Source organism: Sus scrofa, chromosome 8 (assembly GCF_054392235.1).
Source record: "Sus scrofa isolate SSC_HxYL_T2T_F1_AM1 chromosome 8, Sscrofa_HxYL_maternal_Yorkshire_Landrace_v2.0, whole genome shotgun sequence".
Lineage (NCBI taxonomy): Eukaryota > Metazoa > Chordata > Mammalia > Artiodactyla > Suidae > Sus > Sus scrofa.
Genome location: NC_139390.1, coordinates 136,744,566 through 136,762,557, shown reverse-complemented (window position 1 = coordinate 136,762,557; position 17,992 = coordinate 136,744,566). Strand labels below are relative to the sequence as shown.

The 17,992-nt window shown below is 46.5% G+C and overlaps 1 protein-coding gene across 1 annotated transcript in view; it reads right to left on the bottom strand.

Annotated features, from left to right (window-relative positions):
• Positions 1-17,992, bottom strand: part of FAM13A (family with sequence similarity 13 member A) — a 307,599-nt gene that overhangs the window by 20,565 nt on the left and 269,042 nt on the right. The window contains 5 exon segments of the mRNA NM_001441946.2: positions 4,752-4,835; positions 5,384-5,604; positions 6,729-6,810; positions 7,802-7,940; positions 8,446-8,659. Of these exon segments, the coding sequence (NP_001428875.1) occupies positions 4,752-4,835; positions 5,384-5,604; positions 6,729-6,810; positions 7,802-7,940; positions 8,446-8,659 (740 nt within the window).

The following is a 17,992-nucleotide window of genomic DNA, read 5'->3' as shown; positions in this document are numbered from 1 at the left end:
TGGATCACGGGAAAATCAGAATCCCTTATGCTCAAGTCATCAGCTGCTCAGGGATCCCACTCCCAGCCAAGCACAGGCCCTTGAATGAGCCAGTGAGGTTCTGTGAGCCGTGATTTCTTGATGGGTAACCTGCAGAATTCAGATGAACAAACCTCTATGATCCATAACTGCTTGGAGACGACTTCAGGCCAAACCTATAGTCTATGGTCTTCTCAACATATGTTTATTCTGATTCCCACTGCTTCAAACTTGTACTTAGTTTTCATTTAAGTTGTAGCTCTGAATGGCTTTCAACGTGTGGAGATGGGTTGGAGACTGAAATACACTTTTGCACACAAATCAAGACAATATAAAAATCTACCTGCAAAGAGCGCATGGGCGAAGGCAGCACTTTGCACTCAATCTCTGCTTTTGATGAAAAGAAATTTGCATCTCTGGTCTCTTACGACCCTATCTGGTTGTTAAGTCTTAGATAATCTAGCAAAGGACGAAGGGGAAACCAGCCAACACTCTCCACACGTAAGGAGAGGCGAGACTTGAACAGAAATCACAGAGGCCCGATAAGATGAACGCATCTGTCTTCTGTGATGGTGTCTGTCTTAGCCTTGAATAAAGCTTCTCTATAGAAACATCAATTTGGTGGCTGTTATCGTGACGGTGCAACAAAGATGAAAGATAAAAGATTGATGTTTTTAATCTGAGGAAAAAGATAGCATGTGAACCATGGAATATTACAGCTGCAAGATCCTTATGGTTTAATATGATGAAACCAAGCACTAGAGAGGGTGATGATTTTGCTCAAGGCTACAGAGCTGAGCCAAGAACCCAAGGGGGCTGACTTCCATCCAGCCCAGTTCTTGTTCCACCACAACTAAGCAAGACATGAAGTGAAGGAGAGTCTTAACACAGTGACCACAAGACGTACTAAAAACGGCACAATCGAGCATTTTCTTCTAATCAAGTTTGGCCAAGTTGTCACCTTAATGCCAAGAATTCCAGCTCCAAGCTCGGAGGTCTTCTCACACTGAGTCCACAGTGACTCTAGTTCAGGGAGGCAGCGTGGATGCACCACTTTGTGAGAAATTATGCCACAGAGAGACAAAAAAACTACACGGCATCAGCATCTCCTCAGTAAAAGGAAAAAAAAAAAGTGCTGCTCTCCAGCAGAAATGGACAGAACATTGAAAATCAATGATAATAAAAAATAATAAAAAATCTTAAAAACAAAGAAAAAACGGTCTGAATCTGGGTGTGGAGGGCTTATCTCTGAGTCATAAAAGTCCTGGTGGGAGAAGAGAAATGAAATGGATTCGTAGCACTGCTGCATTCTTGGCCCGTTGACTTGGAAAACGGTGACTCTCTTTCTTATCAGGTAACAACGGTAGGCTGACTGGGCAAAGACCAGATAATCTCAAACAGCAGATAAACAAAACTCTTTATACATGACTTGAGAATTTGCATTGAAATTTGAATATGGGGTCATCTTAGTTTAGGGTCATCTTAGTTCCCTGGATTTTAAAGCACAAGATTAAAATCCATCAAGGAGGACCCAGAAGCTCTGAGCAAGCCACTGGCTCTCTCTCCTCTGTACTGTCATCAGGGTCTATAAAGAAGGTCCCCTATGAGCTGCCGTTACCTGTTGGACTTCTGGGCACGGTCTTCTGATGAGACCCTTAAATGCTGATAACATAATTCATAGAGAATTATGTGCCAGTGTGTAAACGGACGTGTTTTTGTTTTTGTCTGCAGGGTGTCTCGTTCAAGCAAACAGCTTCGTGCAGAAGCCGCAGGTAATTATTTTGGCCAGTGATTCTGCTAGAGTCCTTTTAAATCAGAATCTGCAAACTCAGCAAAAACCCCATCAGACTCCAAGCTTCTGCTTTTCTAAAAAACTTGGGGTTTGGAATGACAGTCCAGCAATGCAAGTACGAGTATTTTTCCTTGAAGAAGCCTGTTGCCCCAAATGGTATTTATACGTTCAGGGTCCATGGCGACACTGCAGATCTAGGAATGAAAACTTCACTCTGACTTTCATACTGGCCAGGTATCCAGTGGCCTCTGCTTTTCCTGAGGAGGTTGGTGTATCATGTTTCAGAGGGAGGCAGGGAGCCTGACCCAGGACCAGGAATAAATGGCATTCAGAATTCCTAGGGCATGTGTCCCCTGCCCTGTGAGATGCCAGAATGCAGACCCCAATTCCTCATGAAAAAGACGCTAAAACAGGTGCCTTTCTCCGGAGTCAGTCATTTAATGAGAAGCGGGCAGCAGAGAGCAGAACGTATCATTGCACCAGGAGTGAAACCTTTCATTTCCCAAGGAGTCCCACTTACCTGCCCCCGAAGCCACTCTGCTCCACTTCCTCAGTGTCAGAAAGCCCAGGCAAGTATGTGTGTGTGTGTGTCATGTCATTTAGTCTCCATGACAACCTATACCAGACATCTATTATACACACAAAGCACTGAGGCTCTGTTACCTAAGCAGCCCCAAGTCCCAGAGCCAGTCTCAGCAGGGCTGGGGTTTGAAAATAAATCTGCTGATCCTGCTGCCTGGCTACTGCTACAGTCCAGGCAGAATGGGAGACACTGCCTGACTCAGAGCAACACATATCACGACACACACACCCCTGGACAGGCAGTAAGGGTAAGACTAGATTGCAGCTGAAAGATCTCGGGGCAAAGCAGTCTTTAAAGGGATCTGTCAAGGTGAAATTCACAGAGTGAAAAGAAGGTCTATCGACCTGAATCCTCAGTGAAAAGAAGGGAAACACACAAGCCCCTGCTCCTTCCCGAGGCCTGCCTGGTGGCCGTGAGGAGACCTACACTTCGAGGCTCTGAGTCTGGCGGAGAGCAAGGTTTCCTCTGTTAGAAGAAGTTCAATTCCATCTGTGCAAGTTCTAAACACCCCAGCGGAGAAGGACAGCGTTTCACAGTATATCTGAGCTGCAGTGCATTTCCTATTTGGTTCAATGCCTTTAAAAAATCCAAAACGAAACTTGGCTTGAAACACGACCACTATCCCAGAGCACCAGTAATCTCCCACGGCAGGGAGGGGCCAGCAAAATCAATTCTCATCAGCTCCAACCTTTTTTTTTTTTTAACTTAAACCTAATAAATTCAGAAGCAGCGCACCATGGAGGCTCATTCAACAGAGAGTTAATTTGGTGCCTGCTGTGTGTCAGGTCTTGTGCTCCATGCTGAGGGTCAGATGCACCATTAGGTAGACACAACCCAGAATCCCTGGAGCGCCCTGCTGGCTCAGTGGGTTAAGGATCCGGGGTTGTTGCGGCTGTGGCTCGGGTTCAGTCCCTGGCCTGGGAACTTCCATATGCTACAGGCACAACCAAAAAAACCATCCAGAATACCTGCCCTCACAGACCTTATCGTCTAGTGCATTATTCTGGAAGCTTCTTTACCTAAAAGAACATATTTTCGATGACAAGACTGTGTCCATTATATAGCAATGGCTGAGACTGGAAAAGAGACGTATGTGTTGGCGATATAAAAATTCATCTGCGATGGTAAACTTCGCGCTTCTTTATAGCTGCTTTTTTTTTTTTTTTTTTTTTTTTTTTGTCATTTTAGGACCGATCCCACAGCATAGGGAGGTTCCCAGGGTAGGGGTCTAATCAGAGCTGTAGCGGCCGGCCTACACCACAGCAACTTGGGATCCAAGCTGTGCCTGTGACCTACACCACAGCTCACGGCAATGCCGGATCCTTAACCCACTGAGCGAGGCCAGGGATTGAACCCGCAACCTCATGGTTCCTAGTCGGATTCGTTAACCACTGTGCCACGACGGGAACTCCACTTTATAGCTGCTCTTAAGAACTTGTGTTGTTGTTGGAGTTCCTGCTGTGGCTCAGCAGTTAACAAATCCGACAAGTATCCATGGGGATGGGGGTTCCATCCCTGGCCTCGCTCAGTGGGTTAAGGAACCAGCGTTGCCATGAGCTGTGGTGTAGGTTGCAGATGTGGCTCGGATCCTGTGTTGTGGTGAATGTGAGGTAGGCTGGTGGCTATAGCTCTGATTCAACGTCTAGCCTGGGAACCTTCATAATACTGTAAGTGCGGATCCAAAAAGCCAAAAAAAAAGGAACTTGTGTTGTTGGGTTCCTGACAACATTCTTTACAGAAGGTCACTAAGAGTCAGTGAAAGGAGATTTGATTACAAGTTCCCGAAGGAACAGAGCTAGGCCTGTTGTGCTACTGTCTCCCCCAGGACTGACAAAAAGTGTTCAATAAACACGCTTTGCTGAAGAACAAATCGCCTCAAATGCTTCCACGGCCACACTTGGGATTTCTCACACTCTTGGTTCTGGACGGCAGCTGCAACGTCCCTAGGGACTAACACTGGTTGCGCACTGCACTGCAGAGAAGCTCAGTTTTAGGGCAGAGCATTCCAGCTTAGCGCCTTTATGTCATGGGTAAGAACGCCCAGAGCCAGGGGCAGCTTAGGCAGGGGCGGCCTGAGGGACAAGCCTGTCTCCTCTCTCTAGGGCTCTGGGCACAACCATCTCCCCCTTGAAGCAGGACCCTGGGGACAACAATTTTTCTTTGGAACTTAATTCAACTCAGCACCTACCAGAGGGTGGAAGGCTTATCCCAGGTTTAGCCCTCGGAAAGCTAAGTTCTGGTGAAAATACACCGTAATCTAAACATCAGGGAACCTCATCTGCAAAATCCTGAATGCGGAAGAGTCATTCCTAAAGCCAGATCATTTACCCCAAGAGAAAATCCAGCGTATTCACATACCGGCCGTCCATGAATGCTTTCATAATATAAGAGCGCTTTCTGCAGGGCCACTTTCTCATTAGCAATCTGGTCTTTGGTCATATCCTGTATACACACAAGGACAGAGAAATGAGATGGGGCGGGGGAGACAGCTGTGAACAGCTCAACTTCTTTATTTAGTTAAACCAACGTCCCCAAGTCAGGGTGCAAAGACTGCTGATACAACAGCTCTCTCTAGCTCTTCCTGGACCTCCCTGGAGGAGTCAGCTGTTCCCGACCTCTTGCTAGAGACACAGCACAGCAGACTCTCCACCTCCTGGTGCCCGGATCGCCCAGGCAGCGGCAGAGGCTCGCTGCGTATGGAGGTAAGGCAAGGACCACGGTTATGGGACGCACCTTCCCAGAGGCTCCACTCTCATCATCTAAGCTCAGAGAGTCACGAACCATCTGCTAACCCAAACTTTGCAATCGGGACAGCAGGGGTTTCTGCTTTCCATCTGGATGGAGGGTGGAAGGGGAGGGCGTGGGAGGTTTAAAAAGGCTTCTCTCCATCACCCTTCGCTGGGACCCTGGGGCGTGTGTCCTGAGAACCTGCCCTGACTGCAGTGGCTGAGGATCAGCGCTCAGCTCGGGGGCCCTTCGCAGAATCGCACCTTAATGTCCTCTGGGCGGCTGGTTTCTGCCCGCTTCTCCTGGAGCTTCCTCTGGATGGACTCCAGTGTGGCCTCGACGCTCGGCTTTATGGCTTTATCTACCAGCTCTTGCTTCTTCTCTTCTTCTTTCTCAAGCTGGGACCCGAAACTCTTGGGGAGCGTGTGGCTTCGCTGCCGCATCCTGGGGGCGAGGTCCTCTTCCGAGATCTTCAACTTTGACTCTAGTTGAAAAGAGTTGGGGGTGGAGAAGTGGGGAGGGGACGGATGTCCTCTAAACCCAGATTGTTTTCCTGTGGCTTTAGCAACAGCTTAGCCCCATATTTCCCCCTACCCCCGAAAGTATCTAATTATAATATTAGTTGAAATCCCTGGGTTATTATGTAAAAGCCAAGAAAATGACAATGGCTTCCAGAATTATCAGGCATGTTTTCCTAACCCTAAAACTGAGAAAGTGGCATTTTTTTTTTCTTTTTTGCCATATTAGGGCTGCACCTGCAGCACATGGAGGTTCCCAGGCTAGGGGTCGAATCAGAGCTGTAGCCACCGGCCTGTACCACAGCCACAGCAACGCCAGATCTCAGCCGCATCTATGACCTACACCACAGCTCATGGCAACACGGGATCCTTAACCCACTGAGCGAGGCCAGGGATCGAACCCGCATCCTCATGGATCCCAGTCAGGTTCGTTAACCGCTGAGCCATGATGGGAACTCCAGAAAGTGGTATTTCTTTACATCCATACTTTAGCCACACCAACCTGTTTGCTGCTCTCAGAGCAAGGTGGATGTCTTTCTCTACTGACTCCCTTAGTGTCTACAGGTATTTGCAGATCCAGTGCCCAAGTTTTGGCTAACTTTTTCTGTCTGACTTACAGACCTCACTTTGGAATTATTTTCTCCTTGTATTCTATTCAGTTGTTGACCAAACTCTATTTCCTGAAGGACAGTAAGCTCTTTGAAGGACAGGGGCCAAATCCTTTTCGTATTCATCTCTGTGTCTGCATGTTTTCTCCTAACTCCATAGCAAATAAAGCTTTGGATTAAACTGGTACTTAATCCATGTCAAGCTGAAATCACCATCCTTAGAGCAGTGATTGAGGGAAACAAACAAACAAAAATGCTGCAGAATTGGCATCTTAGCTGGTTGGGTTTCCCTGTGACTGAGGCTGTGGGAAGATGTGAAGAGAGTGCGCCCTGAATACTCAGAGCCCCAGGGAGCAGCTTCCAGGAACTTGTCTTTCCCGGAATATTCTAGCAGTGGCCCTCAGCCTGCCGTGAGAGCACGGCTTCTGCACCTGGCTTGCTCTCTGGAGCCCGTGCCATAGTAGGTCTAGAGCTTTACCGACCTTTAAGTTGCTTCCGGAATTTGGCAAGATCATTTGTCCACTTCAGAACCTCTGGATTGGCTGCTTTGTCGCTGTGGGAAGGCTAAGAAAGAAATGTCTAGAGTAAATGTTTTGGAATTAGGGCAGGACGAAAGAACAGCTGGATGATCCGTTTGTTTTAAACAGGAAGGAAAAGTTGAGTTCCACAGGAAAAATAAATGAGCCATGATTAATCGGAGCAACCTCACAGGTGTAATTTCATTATTCTTCTTTATATCGGGTTAGTTTTTGATGCTTTCAAAGAATTCCTCAGAGGCAAAATGCTGGATTTTTATAACCCTGGACTTCTATGAGGCCCATGGCCTCTTTCCCATCATTTGCAGGGCTCAAGCTGTCATGCTAACAGGATAGACAGCAAAGGGGTATATGCCTTTTTGCCACCCTGTGGGAAATACTAAGGACAGGGCTGAGAGAAGAATGTGGTTGGTACTAGCAGAATATTCTAGAAGATGATCCTGGATTAGGTTTTAGTCAAACAAAAGACTTCACTTAATGATTTTTCCCATCCCTGCTCAACGGACAAAACGTGGAAGAAAGCATTCCGATTCATCCGTAAGGATGCAACTGTGTAAGGAAAATGCTGATACATAATGTTTGGAGCTTATCACCCTGTTTTTATTGCCTTTTTGGCTTTTGTTTGTTTGTTTGCTTTGTATGACCACACCTGTGGCATATAGGGTCGAATCGGAGTTGCAGCTGCTGGCCTACGCCACAGCCACAGCAAGGCGGGATCTGAGTCGCATCTGAGACCCACGCCACAGCTTATGGCAATGCCAGGGCCTTCGCCCACTGAGCGAGGCCAGGAATCGAACTCGTATCCTCATGGATACTAGTCAGGTTTGTAACCTGCGGAGCCACAGTGGACAGTGGAACTCATTTCTTTTTTTTTTTTTTAATAATTCTAGAAATTGCCTTTTTGTTTAGAGAGTTCCTGGAGCTCGCCCTCACTGTTAACGCTTCTCCGAGGGGCTGATGCACTGACTCGTCATGTCAGGGGCTGGCAGGGACAGACAGCCCAGGGAGGTGACACTTACTCTGTACTTTCTCTCTTCTTCGAATCTGTCTTCGAACTTCCGGATCTTCTTTTTAAGGCTCTGAATCCTTCGTGTGAGCTGGGCAGGCGTCAGCTCCTCTTGCTCATCATCGTAGGAACCCAGAGAGGAGCTGCGGCGCCTGCAAGGGGCACAGTGCGGGTCAGGGGGCTCAGCTTCCCTAGAGCCGCTGGCACCTGCTGGGAGGGGCTCTGGGGATGAGGGATGCGGATGGCGGTGGGGGGGGGGGTCCATATGCCATCCGTCCGCTCGAATAAGAGAAAGCTGCCGGCTAATTCATTTTGTGACCTTGACCTCCGTAGGTCCATCCTATGAGACCCAATCTCCTCTAGGTCCCTTTACACTTGGCAAAGCCAGGACTGAAAGGTGCACAGGGGACCTTACAGTTACATTCGAGAGAGCTCTGGGAAGGAGGTGCTGATGGAAATTCAGTAGGCGATGCTGTGGGTGGGCCACAAATCAAGAGAAAAGTTAACCACAGAGCCTGTGTGCCAGGAGGGAGACGTTCAAATAGGTTCCTCCAGCTACTTGCAAGTGAACTTGAAAAATGATGGGCCACCCGCAGGACTCCTTTCTAACGTGACAGAGCGGATGCATTTGCGCATCAGCGAGGTAGGAGAACACACCTCATGAAAGAATGGGCATTGGGGGGAGAAGGGGGCACTTCCGTGTCGTCCAGGTACTGCCTGCTCTGCCCATAGGCGTAGAAGCGGGGAGAGAGCAGGGGGTCGCTGTCCTCGTCCAGGAGCTGCCGGATCAGGCGCCCGGCCTGCGGGGACAGGCGTGCTTCGTCAGCTTCCACGCTCTCCGGCGGCCACGAGGAGAAGGCGGGGATGGGCTCTGGAAAATAACAAGGGGAAGAGGGCAACGCTGGTCTTTATTTGTTTCTTTTTTTGTTTGCTGTTTTTTCTTTTTATGGCTGCACCTGCAGGCCTATGCCACAGCCACAGCCACAGCAATGAGGGATCCAAGCCGCATCTGTGACCAATGCCACAGCTTGCGGCAAGGTAGGATCCTTAACCCACTGGGCGAGGCCAGGGATCTAACCTGCATCCTCACAGACACTCTGTTGGGTTTCGAACCCACTGAGCCACAATGGGAACTCCAAAATTGGTCTTTAGAGCACACTCAAGGACTTCCTGCTGTGACTCTGCAGAAACGAACCTGACGAGCATCCATGAGGATGCATCTTTGATCCCTGGCCTTGCTCAGTGGGTTAAGGGTCCGGTGTTGCCGTGAATTGTGGTGTAGGCTGCAGACGAGGCTCAGATCTCGTGTTGCTATGGCTGTGGGGTAGGCCTGCAGTTGCAGCTCCGATTTGACCCCAAGCCTGGTAATAACTTCCATGAGCCGCCTTTGAGACTCTGAAAAATGAAAAAAAAAAAAAAAAAAAAAAAGAAAGAAAGAAAAAAGCACACTCATTTCCCAAGTTTTCTGAGTGCATTAGGAAGCACTGAATTAAGGAGGCATTGGGTGGCTTTGCAGTACAGGTTGAAGGCTCAGCCCTGGGACGCTCCACCCTGAGTCCAATCAGCAAATCTCCCGAGAGCATCATCGACCCTGTATTTCCATCCTCACTTGCTTTCAAAACAGGATGTGCTAGCGCTGCCCCGAGGAAGAGCCACAGTGTGTGCTTGCAATGGCCCACTGCAGATTGCTGACGAGCGCTCCTCCACCCAAGGGCCTCAGGGAGCAGGGAGGGAGGGGTTGGGCATCCTGGCTGGACAGCCTTCACTGAAACGAGTCAATTATCAGGCGAAGGAATCACGTTAGTCTTGGGAGAGCCTGTTTGATTAGGCATCTGTGCCCTCTGCTAAGGTCATTCCGTAAAAGCTGTTTTGTGTGCTTCTGCTTAGTGTGTTGGGATTTAGCACATTTCAAATGTTACCTGAAACTTCAGAAGCTACTCAAGGCTACAGTGAAAGTAAGATACATACACCCGTGAGTAAGAAAAGAAAAGAAGAAAATGCCTTACAAAGGACAAATCAGTATCGACTTTGTTTTTCAGTTTTTCCCATTTGGGCCATACCTGGGGCACGGACGTTCCCAGGCGAGGGACTGAATCTGAGCTGGAGCTGTGACCTACCACCACAGCTGCAGCAACACTGGATCCTTATTAACCCACCGCACCAGGCCTGGAATTGAACCTCCACAGGGACAGGGCAGATCATTAACCCACGGCACCACAGCAGGAACTCCCAGAATGAACTGTCTTAGGTAACCTTTAGGAAAAAAACCAGACTTGGCACCACGTCTTGAATTTTCATTTGGGGAGGGAAACAGGTGATATTTATTTCTTTTCACTGCGAGGCCCACCTCAATGTATTCCTTTTCTCTAAAAAGTCCTAGCTAACATACATTAAAGATAGATCTCTGATGATGTAGGGTATTTCATTTGTAATACTCTCTTCATTAAAAAAGGTTATGCTTTAAATACATTTGTGGGAGTTCCCATCGTGGTGCAGTGGTTAACGAATCTGACTAGGAACCATGAGGTTGCGGGTTCGGTCCCTGCCCTTGCTCAGTGGGTTAAGGATCCGGCATTGCCATGAGCTGTGGTGTAGGTCACAGACGTGGCTCAGATCCTGCATTGCTGTGGTTCCGGCATAGGTTGGTGGCTACAGCTCCGTTTAGACCCCTAGCCTGGGAACCTCCATATGCCATGGGTGTGGCCCTAGAAAAGACAAAAGGACAAAAAAGAAAAAAAAAAAAGATAAATACATTTGTGGATATGCTGATTGACACAAGGCTGGAATTTTGCCATAATCTTAACTTCTGGGAATCCTACACTTTGAATCATGGAATGATCTCAGAGTACTTATAAAATCTACAAACTTATCTGCAACAAGTACTTACTCAGTATTTTATTTAAAAGAGATCAGATTGTAATCATAGAACATTAAATTAGCACGGCTGAAACTTCACACATCATCTAATCTAGAGATTTTTCAACCCTGGCTGCATATTAGAGTCACAGAGGGAAAAGTAAAAAAACTCCTAACTTACAGGTACTCACGACACCCCGATAGACAGAGTTTTGAGGGGAAGGTCCAAATCTGTAACACACACACACACAGACACACACACACACACATACACACACAGACACACAGACACACACACCCACACACACACTTTTAAAAGCTTCCACAGTGATCCTAAAGGCAGTTAGGTTTGAGAACCACGGATTCAATCCAACAGATCACAGATAAGGAAACTGAAACACAAAGACGTCAAGAGCAAACCCCTCATCAATGACCAGAGTTGGATCTAGAAACTCAGTCTCCTCTCCTCCAGGGCAGGGCTTCAATTTAGAATGTGCCAGGTGCTTCAACAACAAGGATGGCTGTCTCGAAATTCTTATAGACCCCCACAGTGTAGTAGGAACGTGAAGCACATTAATAAAAAAAAAAAATTTAACCTCCTGTGGAAGGAGGTCCATCGGTTCTCAAAATGGAACGACAACGACGTTTTCTGGGAACACAGATAATAATATAAAAACTTTGAAAAATGAAAGCAGTGCTAAAGACAGAGCCTGGCCTATTGAGTCTCAAAAGTGGCAGAGAATGTGCTGGTGGGCAGACATGGCTAGAGCAGGAGACGAACAGGAGCTGTCGCATCATTTGTACGGATGCTGTGGGCTAGCCCCTGCTAAGTGGCAGGGCTTGGCTGCGAGCAGTTCAGAAGTGCCAACGGGACACAGGGAAAATGGACTGAGAGGTGAGGGGGGAGGAAGGAAGGAGAGGGTGAGCAGAAAGCCATCCCTAGCAAAGGAATAAAAATGAAGTGTTAAGTTGCAGAAAATGGAACTATCCAACTGACCAGATGGCATCTTCTAGTCCATGATGTTTCATGAGACAGCCGGGATTTTCTGAGGACTACAATCAATGGAGCCTGGACACGCAAGGGGTTAAGATGGCTCAACCAGCAAAGCACTGGGCACTTGGCACAGAGGGGCAGAGGAGCCAAGCACCCTGGGGGAAGGGCACGGTGGTTGGTGGGGGCAGAGGGCACTGGCAAAACAGTCTGATGTGGACATTGGCATGTGCATGTGCTGGCTAGTTTGACATTTCTGCTCATCAAAGCTTAGTTTGAAAAGGTGTTACTTTAGATCCCCAAGCCCTTTCATCTGCCTGAATCTAGCAGAACAGCTCTTAAAAAATATTACAACTAGTCTCTGCTTTAAGTTTTTTTTACTATGTGGTCTCTGTGCACCAAAAATTTCTGCAAAAACAGCATGTGTTTGGGACCATTAACCAAACATGTCTCCAGTGAAAAAATGCAGTGATCCTGAATTAACTAGGAAATACTCATCCTGGAACTGAACTGTGCTCATTCGCTGCTTCGTGACCAACATGGGGCCTTCCCTCGGATTGCCCTCTGGTTAACACAGCTGGCACTTGTGGTTCCATTAACTGACAAGGAGACCAAATATGTCATTTTCCTAGTGTCACCAGGGGTACATATGAAATACATGGCTGAAGAAATTCTAGCTTATGGGTGACACTGTTTCTTGAATTCACTTATTTTTTATTTTTATTGTATGATTTTTTTTTTTTTCTTTTTAGCCTCCCTGCGGCATACGGAGTTCCTGGGCCAGGGAACTCCAACGCCAGATCCCAGCCACAGATGAGACAACACTGGATCCTTAACCCACTGTGCGGGGCTGGGGATCAAACCTGTGTCCCAGTGCTCCAGAAATGCCGCCGATCTCATTGCAGCATGGTGGGAACTCCTGTAGGATTATTTATTTATTATTGAATAATAGTAATTATTTATTTCTTATTGTAGTTGACTTACAATGCTGTCCTAGTTTCAGGTGTACAGCAAAATGACTCAGTTATACACACACACACACACACACACACACACACATTATATTCTTTTCCATTTAGGCTATCATAAGATATTGAATATAATTCCTCATACTATGCAGTAGTTTATTTTATATGGAATAGTGTATATCTGCTAATCCCAAACTCCTAATTTATTCCTCTTCCTTTCCCCTCTGGGAACCATAAATTTGTTTTCTATGTCCATGAGTCTAATATGTTTTGTAAATGAGTTCATCTGTATCATTCTTCAGATTCCACATGTAAGTGGTATCATATGATATTTGTCTTTCTCTGTCGGCATTACTTCGCTAGGAAATTCACTTATTTAGAAATGAGAAAGGGAGTTCCTGTGGTGGCTCGGCGGAAATAAGTTAGATTAGTATCCATTAGAACACAGGTTTGGAGTGCCCGTTGTGGCACAGTGGAAACGAATCCGACTAGGAACCATGAGGTTGCGGGTTCGATCCCTGGCCCCACTCAGTGGGTTAAGGATCTGGCGTGGCCATGAGCTGTGGTGTAGGTTGCAGACGTGGCTCAGATCTGGCGTGGCTGTGGCTGTGGCTGGTGGCAGCAGCTATGATTCCACTCCTAGCCTGGGAATCTCCATATGCCACGGGTGCGGCCCTAAAAAGACAAAAAAAAAAAAAAAAAAAAAAGAAAGAAAGAGAGAGAGAGAGAGAAATATAAGAGCATTAAGAATTTCACCCTTAACAAATAAAAAGACATGTTTCATCATCAGCTGCAGGCAGAACAGAAGTGAAGTTTCTCATCCATGCAACACGAAAGGCTTCCGTGAGTTCTCTCTCCTTCCTTTTAATCTTTACAGTCTTATTCACGGCTCCTATTCGAAAGGTTACATGTAATACATAGTTCAACATAGCTAAAGAATTTTAAGGCCAATGGTTCCTCTGTTTTAGTTTTAAATTATCTACAAATACAAGGCTACCGATCTCATATTTTGATACCTGGCAAACAGAGTAACAGGAATGAACCAAGGCCTCCTGCTGTAGAGCACAGGGAACGATACCTAATCACTTGTGATGGGACATGATGGAGGATAATGTGAGACAAAGAAGGCATATATTTATATATGTGTATAACTGGGTCATGTTACGGCACCGCAGAAATTGACAAGTGTAATTTAAAAAAATGAACCAAGAACAGCAGTGTGGTCCATGATAGGTTTCCTAGGCACCACCTGCCTAGAAAGCCAGGCTGAGGATGTGTTCACTGACCATTCTTCATTGCTGGCTTGGGAAATACACTATATTTTAACCAGTAATTCTGGAGCAATGAAACAGACAGGGGTGTTGCAAGGCAATTATTCAAAGGGAAAAGAGAAAAAGATCCGAGGCTTCAGCTCGGATGTTTGTCTCCAAGGACCACTTAAAACATTCTCCTATCTGGACCAGGATTCCTTGGGCATGGTGGTTTTGATTTTAGCTAGGTGTTCTGTCACAAAGAACTCCGGACATAAGTATGGCACAGCTATTAAAAATTAATCCGCCCAGGTTAGCTGACATCACAGCTGGTCAGAAATAACAGAGATAAAAGCTGTATGCTTGCTACCTGAGTCGTGAAGAAGAATAGGTCCTGGGGGAGGTGTAGTTCAGACAGCACACGTGGAAATAAAGGAGACGCACTGTGGGGAGAGGGAACACAGCCCTGACCAACGCTGGTGTGACTGTGGGGCTGCAGCTCTTCGCTGCTTAGCTGGCTGGATGCATTTACTGCACAAAAGAAAACCAGCTACTGAGATGATGAATTTCTAAGAAACCTGCACAGAATTAAGGGAGTGGACGTTTTCTCCATCTTACTTCCAACTATGTCTAGGTTACTTAGAGTCATTACTACTGAGCAGGATGTCACATTGTCTTCTAAGGAGGCTACTTGGTAGCAATGAAGATACCTGCATGTCCCAGATACAGAAACAGGGAAGCCCCATGGGGGGAAGGGGTGGCTCTCCTGGGGCGAGCTTTTCATAAAAGTGTTCCAAAATTTAACCTTAGGACAATGGCTGTCCTGCTAAATTATTCCAGTAGTCTCGCCAACTATCAGAGTTAGAAGGAAACTTAGGAGCCAGCTTTAGCAACCCAAGCTTCATCCTTCAATTTCAAACATCTGCTTTGCCTCGATTTGCCAATTTACAAGCAGGCTCTCAGTGCTCCACTGAGTCATCAATAAACACGTGGAGTGGGGAGGGCTGAGGCGGTGACTGATGACAGCCCCTGACGTGACCAATGACAGCTGCCCATGTCGACTTCGATCCAGGCAGCCACACATGGGAGCGTGGGGGGCCTCGTCCACTCCTAATTCGCTTTCCTACTGCCTCCCACCCCTCCTGCATCTCAGGCAAGCTAGCACAAGTCCCCGAGAAAGGCCCCGCTGGGCCTCTTCAAATGCACCATTTTCTTGATCCAGAGTCGGGGGAAAGGAGCCCGGTATGAGATGGTGAGTCCTTGGTAGACCTGTTGAGGACCACACAGCTACCAATTTTTCTGATGTGTTCAAAGAGGCATCTATGCTCACGAGGGAGGACTGACCTCGGGTTTCAAAAAAGGCAAATTCGGGCTGTGCTTTTGCCCTGAAACTATACTTGGAAACATTAATGAAAGATACAAGCAACCAACACACACGCACAGTAGCCATCGTGTGGCTGTGCTGAGCACTCTGCATAGGTCCGCTCACTTAGTCCTTGCAACACACTCCCTAAGAAGACACACCAGAGCTACTGTTCACTACTATGTACTGTTACCTACTTAAAGATGCGGAAGCAGGACTTGCTGTTGTGGCTCAACAGAAACGAACCCCACCGACTAGAATCCAGGAGGACGTGGGTTCGATCGCTGGCCTCCTTCAGTGGGTTAAGGATCTGGAGTTGCTGTAAGCGGTGGTGTAGGTCACAGACATGGCTCGGATCCCAAGTTGCTGTGGCTGCGGTGTAGGCTGGCAGCTGTAGCTCCGATTTGACTCCTAGCCTGGGAACCTCCGGATGCTGCACCTGTGGCCCTAACAAGCAAATAATAATAATGATAATAATAACACTAATAAAGATGGGGAAGTTGAGGCCCAAAGTGAGACACGCTGGCTAGTTTGTCCACAAAGCTGGTTAAGTGGTAGAGCCACAGCTGGAACTCAGGATGTGTCTGCCTCTTAACCATCACGGTCCACTGCTGACGATGATACTTACCGGGCGTTGCGTAGAAAGAGGCATCCAGGTGGAAGTCAAGAGACACTGTGATCTTGAATCACCATTTTGCCTCTTTGGGCCTCAGTTTTCCTAGCTGTACAGTGGGACCATTTAATTGGAAGATTTTTAAGATCTTCTCTACCATTTTTTTAAAGAGATTTTTTTTTTTTTTTTTGCCACACCCGCGGCATATGGAAGTTCCCAGGCTAAGTAGGGGGTTAAAGCAGAACTGTACCTGCCGGTCTATACCACAGCCACAACAACGCAGGATCCAAGCTGCATCTGCAACCTACACCATGGCTCACGGCAATGCCAGATCCTTCACCCCACTGAGCAAGACCAGAGATTGAACCTGCAACTTCATGGTTCCTCGTTGAATTTGTCTCCACTGTGCCAGGATGGGAATGCCTTACAGAGACTTTCTTAACCAAAGGTATTTTCAATAAGCAGCAAGTGATGAATAAGGTATCTGAAGTGGTTTACGTCCTTTCAAAAATGTGCTTTAAAACTTAATTTCACTGGGACTAAACGCACAGAGTAATTGGATGTTTATATCTCAGTACTTCCACAAACGGGAGCCCCCAATCAACATGAACTGGCTGATTAGGAACATTCTAACTTTGCAACTTTCAAAGGCTTTAGTAACTAACACTAGTTCATTTGCTTTGCGCATTCATTTCATTTTGGAGCATGGAGACCCTAATAATTAACTGTAATAGTAGTAATGATAGGATGATGACGGTGGGGTCACTGTCACGTGGACAGATCACGCAATGGGCCCCAAGACACAGCCGCACGTAGAGGACAAAAGACCAAGAAGCATGGATTATTTAGGCTCTGAGCCTATGTTCATGCTGAGAAGATTCCACTCTGTGTAACCTATGCTGTCTTTATCAGCTTTATTTCTCTTTTTGCTTCCCTGATACCAAATGCCCCAGGGGCCAGAGGGCATCATTTCCATACGGGAGCACACACCCGCAAGGCAGGTACCAGCAGCCTGCTCATTAGGTACCATCTCACCTGACCGTCTATGACTCTACACGGATGAGAGAGCACAAATTACGGCTCAGGGATGCGGAACAAACAAGCAAACCAAAAAGGGGGCTGCAGGCCATGGTGGTCTGGAGACCAGTGAGAGAGATATAGATGGATACTGGCTCATCCGGTTCGGGGAGCTGCTCCTTCTGCTTTCAATATTTTGCGGCATATTAGCTTCACATTGACAGTTTCGATTAGCGCCAAGTTTATTCCTTATTGGAAAAGCCACCACTTTGTTCCTAACTGAAGCTGCAGAATAAGGTGATAGTTTAGTGACTGGCCTTATTGCTTTCCTCTTAAATACCCTTTATACAACAACTTCTTTATTTTGACTATACTTACAGCTATGGAACCGCTATACCATCACTTGGACATTCAGTAAATAAACATACACTGAATAAAAAAATAAACATAAACAAATATACTGAAAGCAGGGACCAAATGATCCAAGTTTCTTGAAATGAATCTGTGTAGATTTTTGAGATATGCAAGTTCAACGACAGATTCAGTTATTGGCAAAGAAAAAAGAAGTTAAAGCAAGTCATTTTGTAAATTACCTTGGATAACACAATTCACATTCCAATGCTATTAAAATGTATTTTCTCTCCCCATAAGCTTTTAAAATTTCATCTAGTTTCCCAATTCAAAGCAAAATGTTGGTTCCTTCATATTATTATTTTCTATCTGGCAGAAAGCTCTTTATATTAAGCAGTGAAACAGTTTTAAGAAAACTCTAACTTAGCGTTCAACTGCTATGGAGAGAATTTGTTGCTTTAGGTGTGCTGGAAGAGAGACTCTTGGTTAATTTATGATTAACCAAGACAAAAACAATCCAACACCTGAGTCTGCTTCAGGAGGGTACACCTGTCCCTTTCCTGAGTCAATCATTAAGATTCCGTGGCTAATTCGAATTCTGACCAAAAACTCCAGTTTTTATCTTGAGCTGTATGTTAATGATATGAAGAGACCATATTACAGAAACCCAAATACATCATTTGTTTTGGCTACTGCTTTAATTTGGGTGACAGTGGCTACCATGGGACTTTTTTTTGGGGGGGGGGCGGGAGGGTGAAGGTTGTTTTTAATATATGAATTAAAAGCACACCTAAT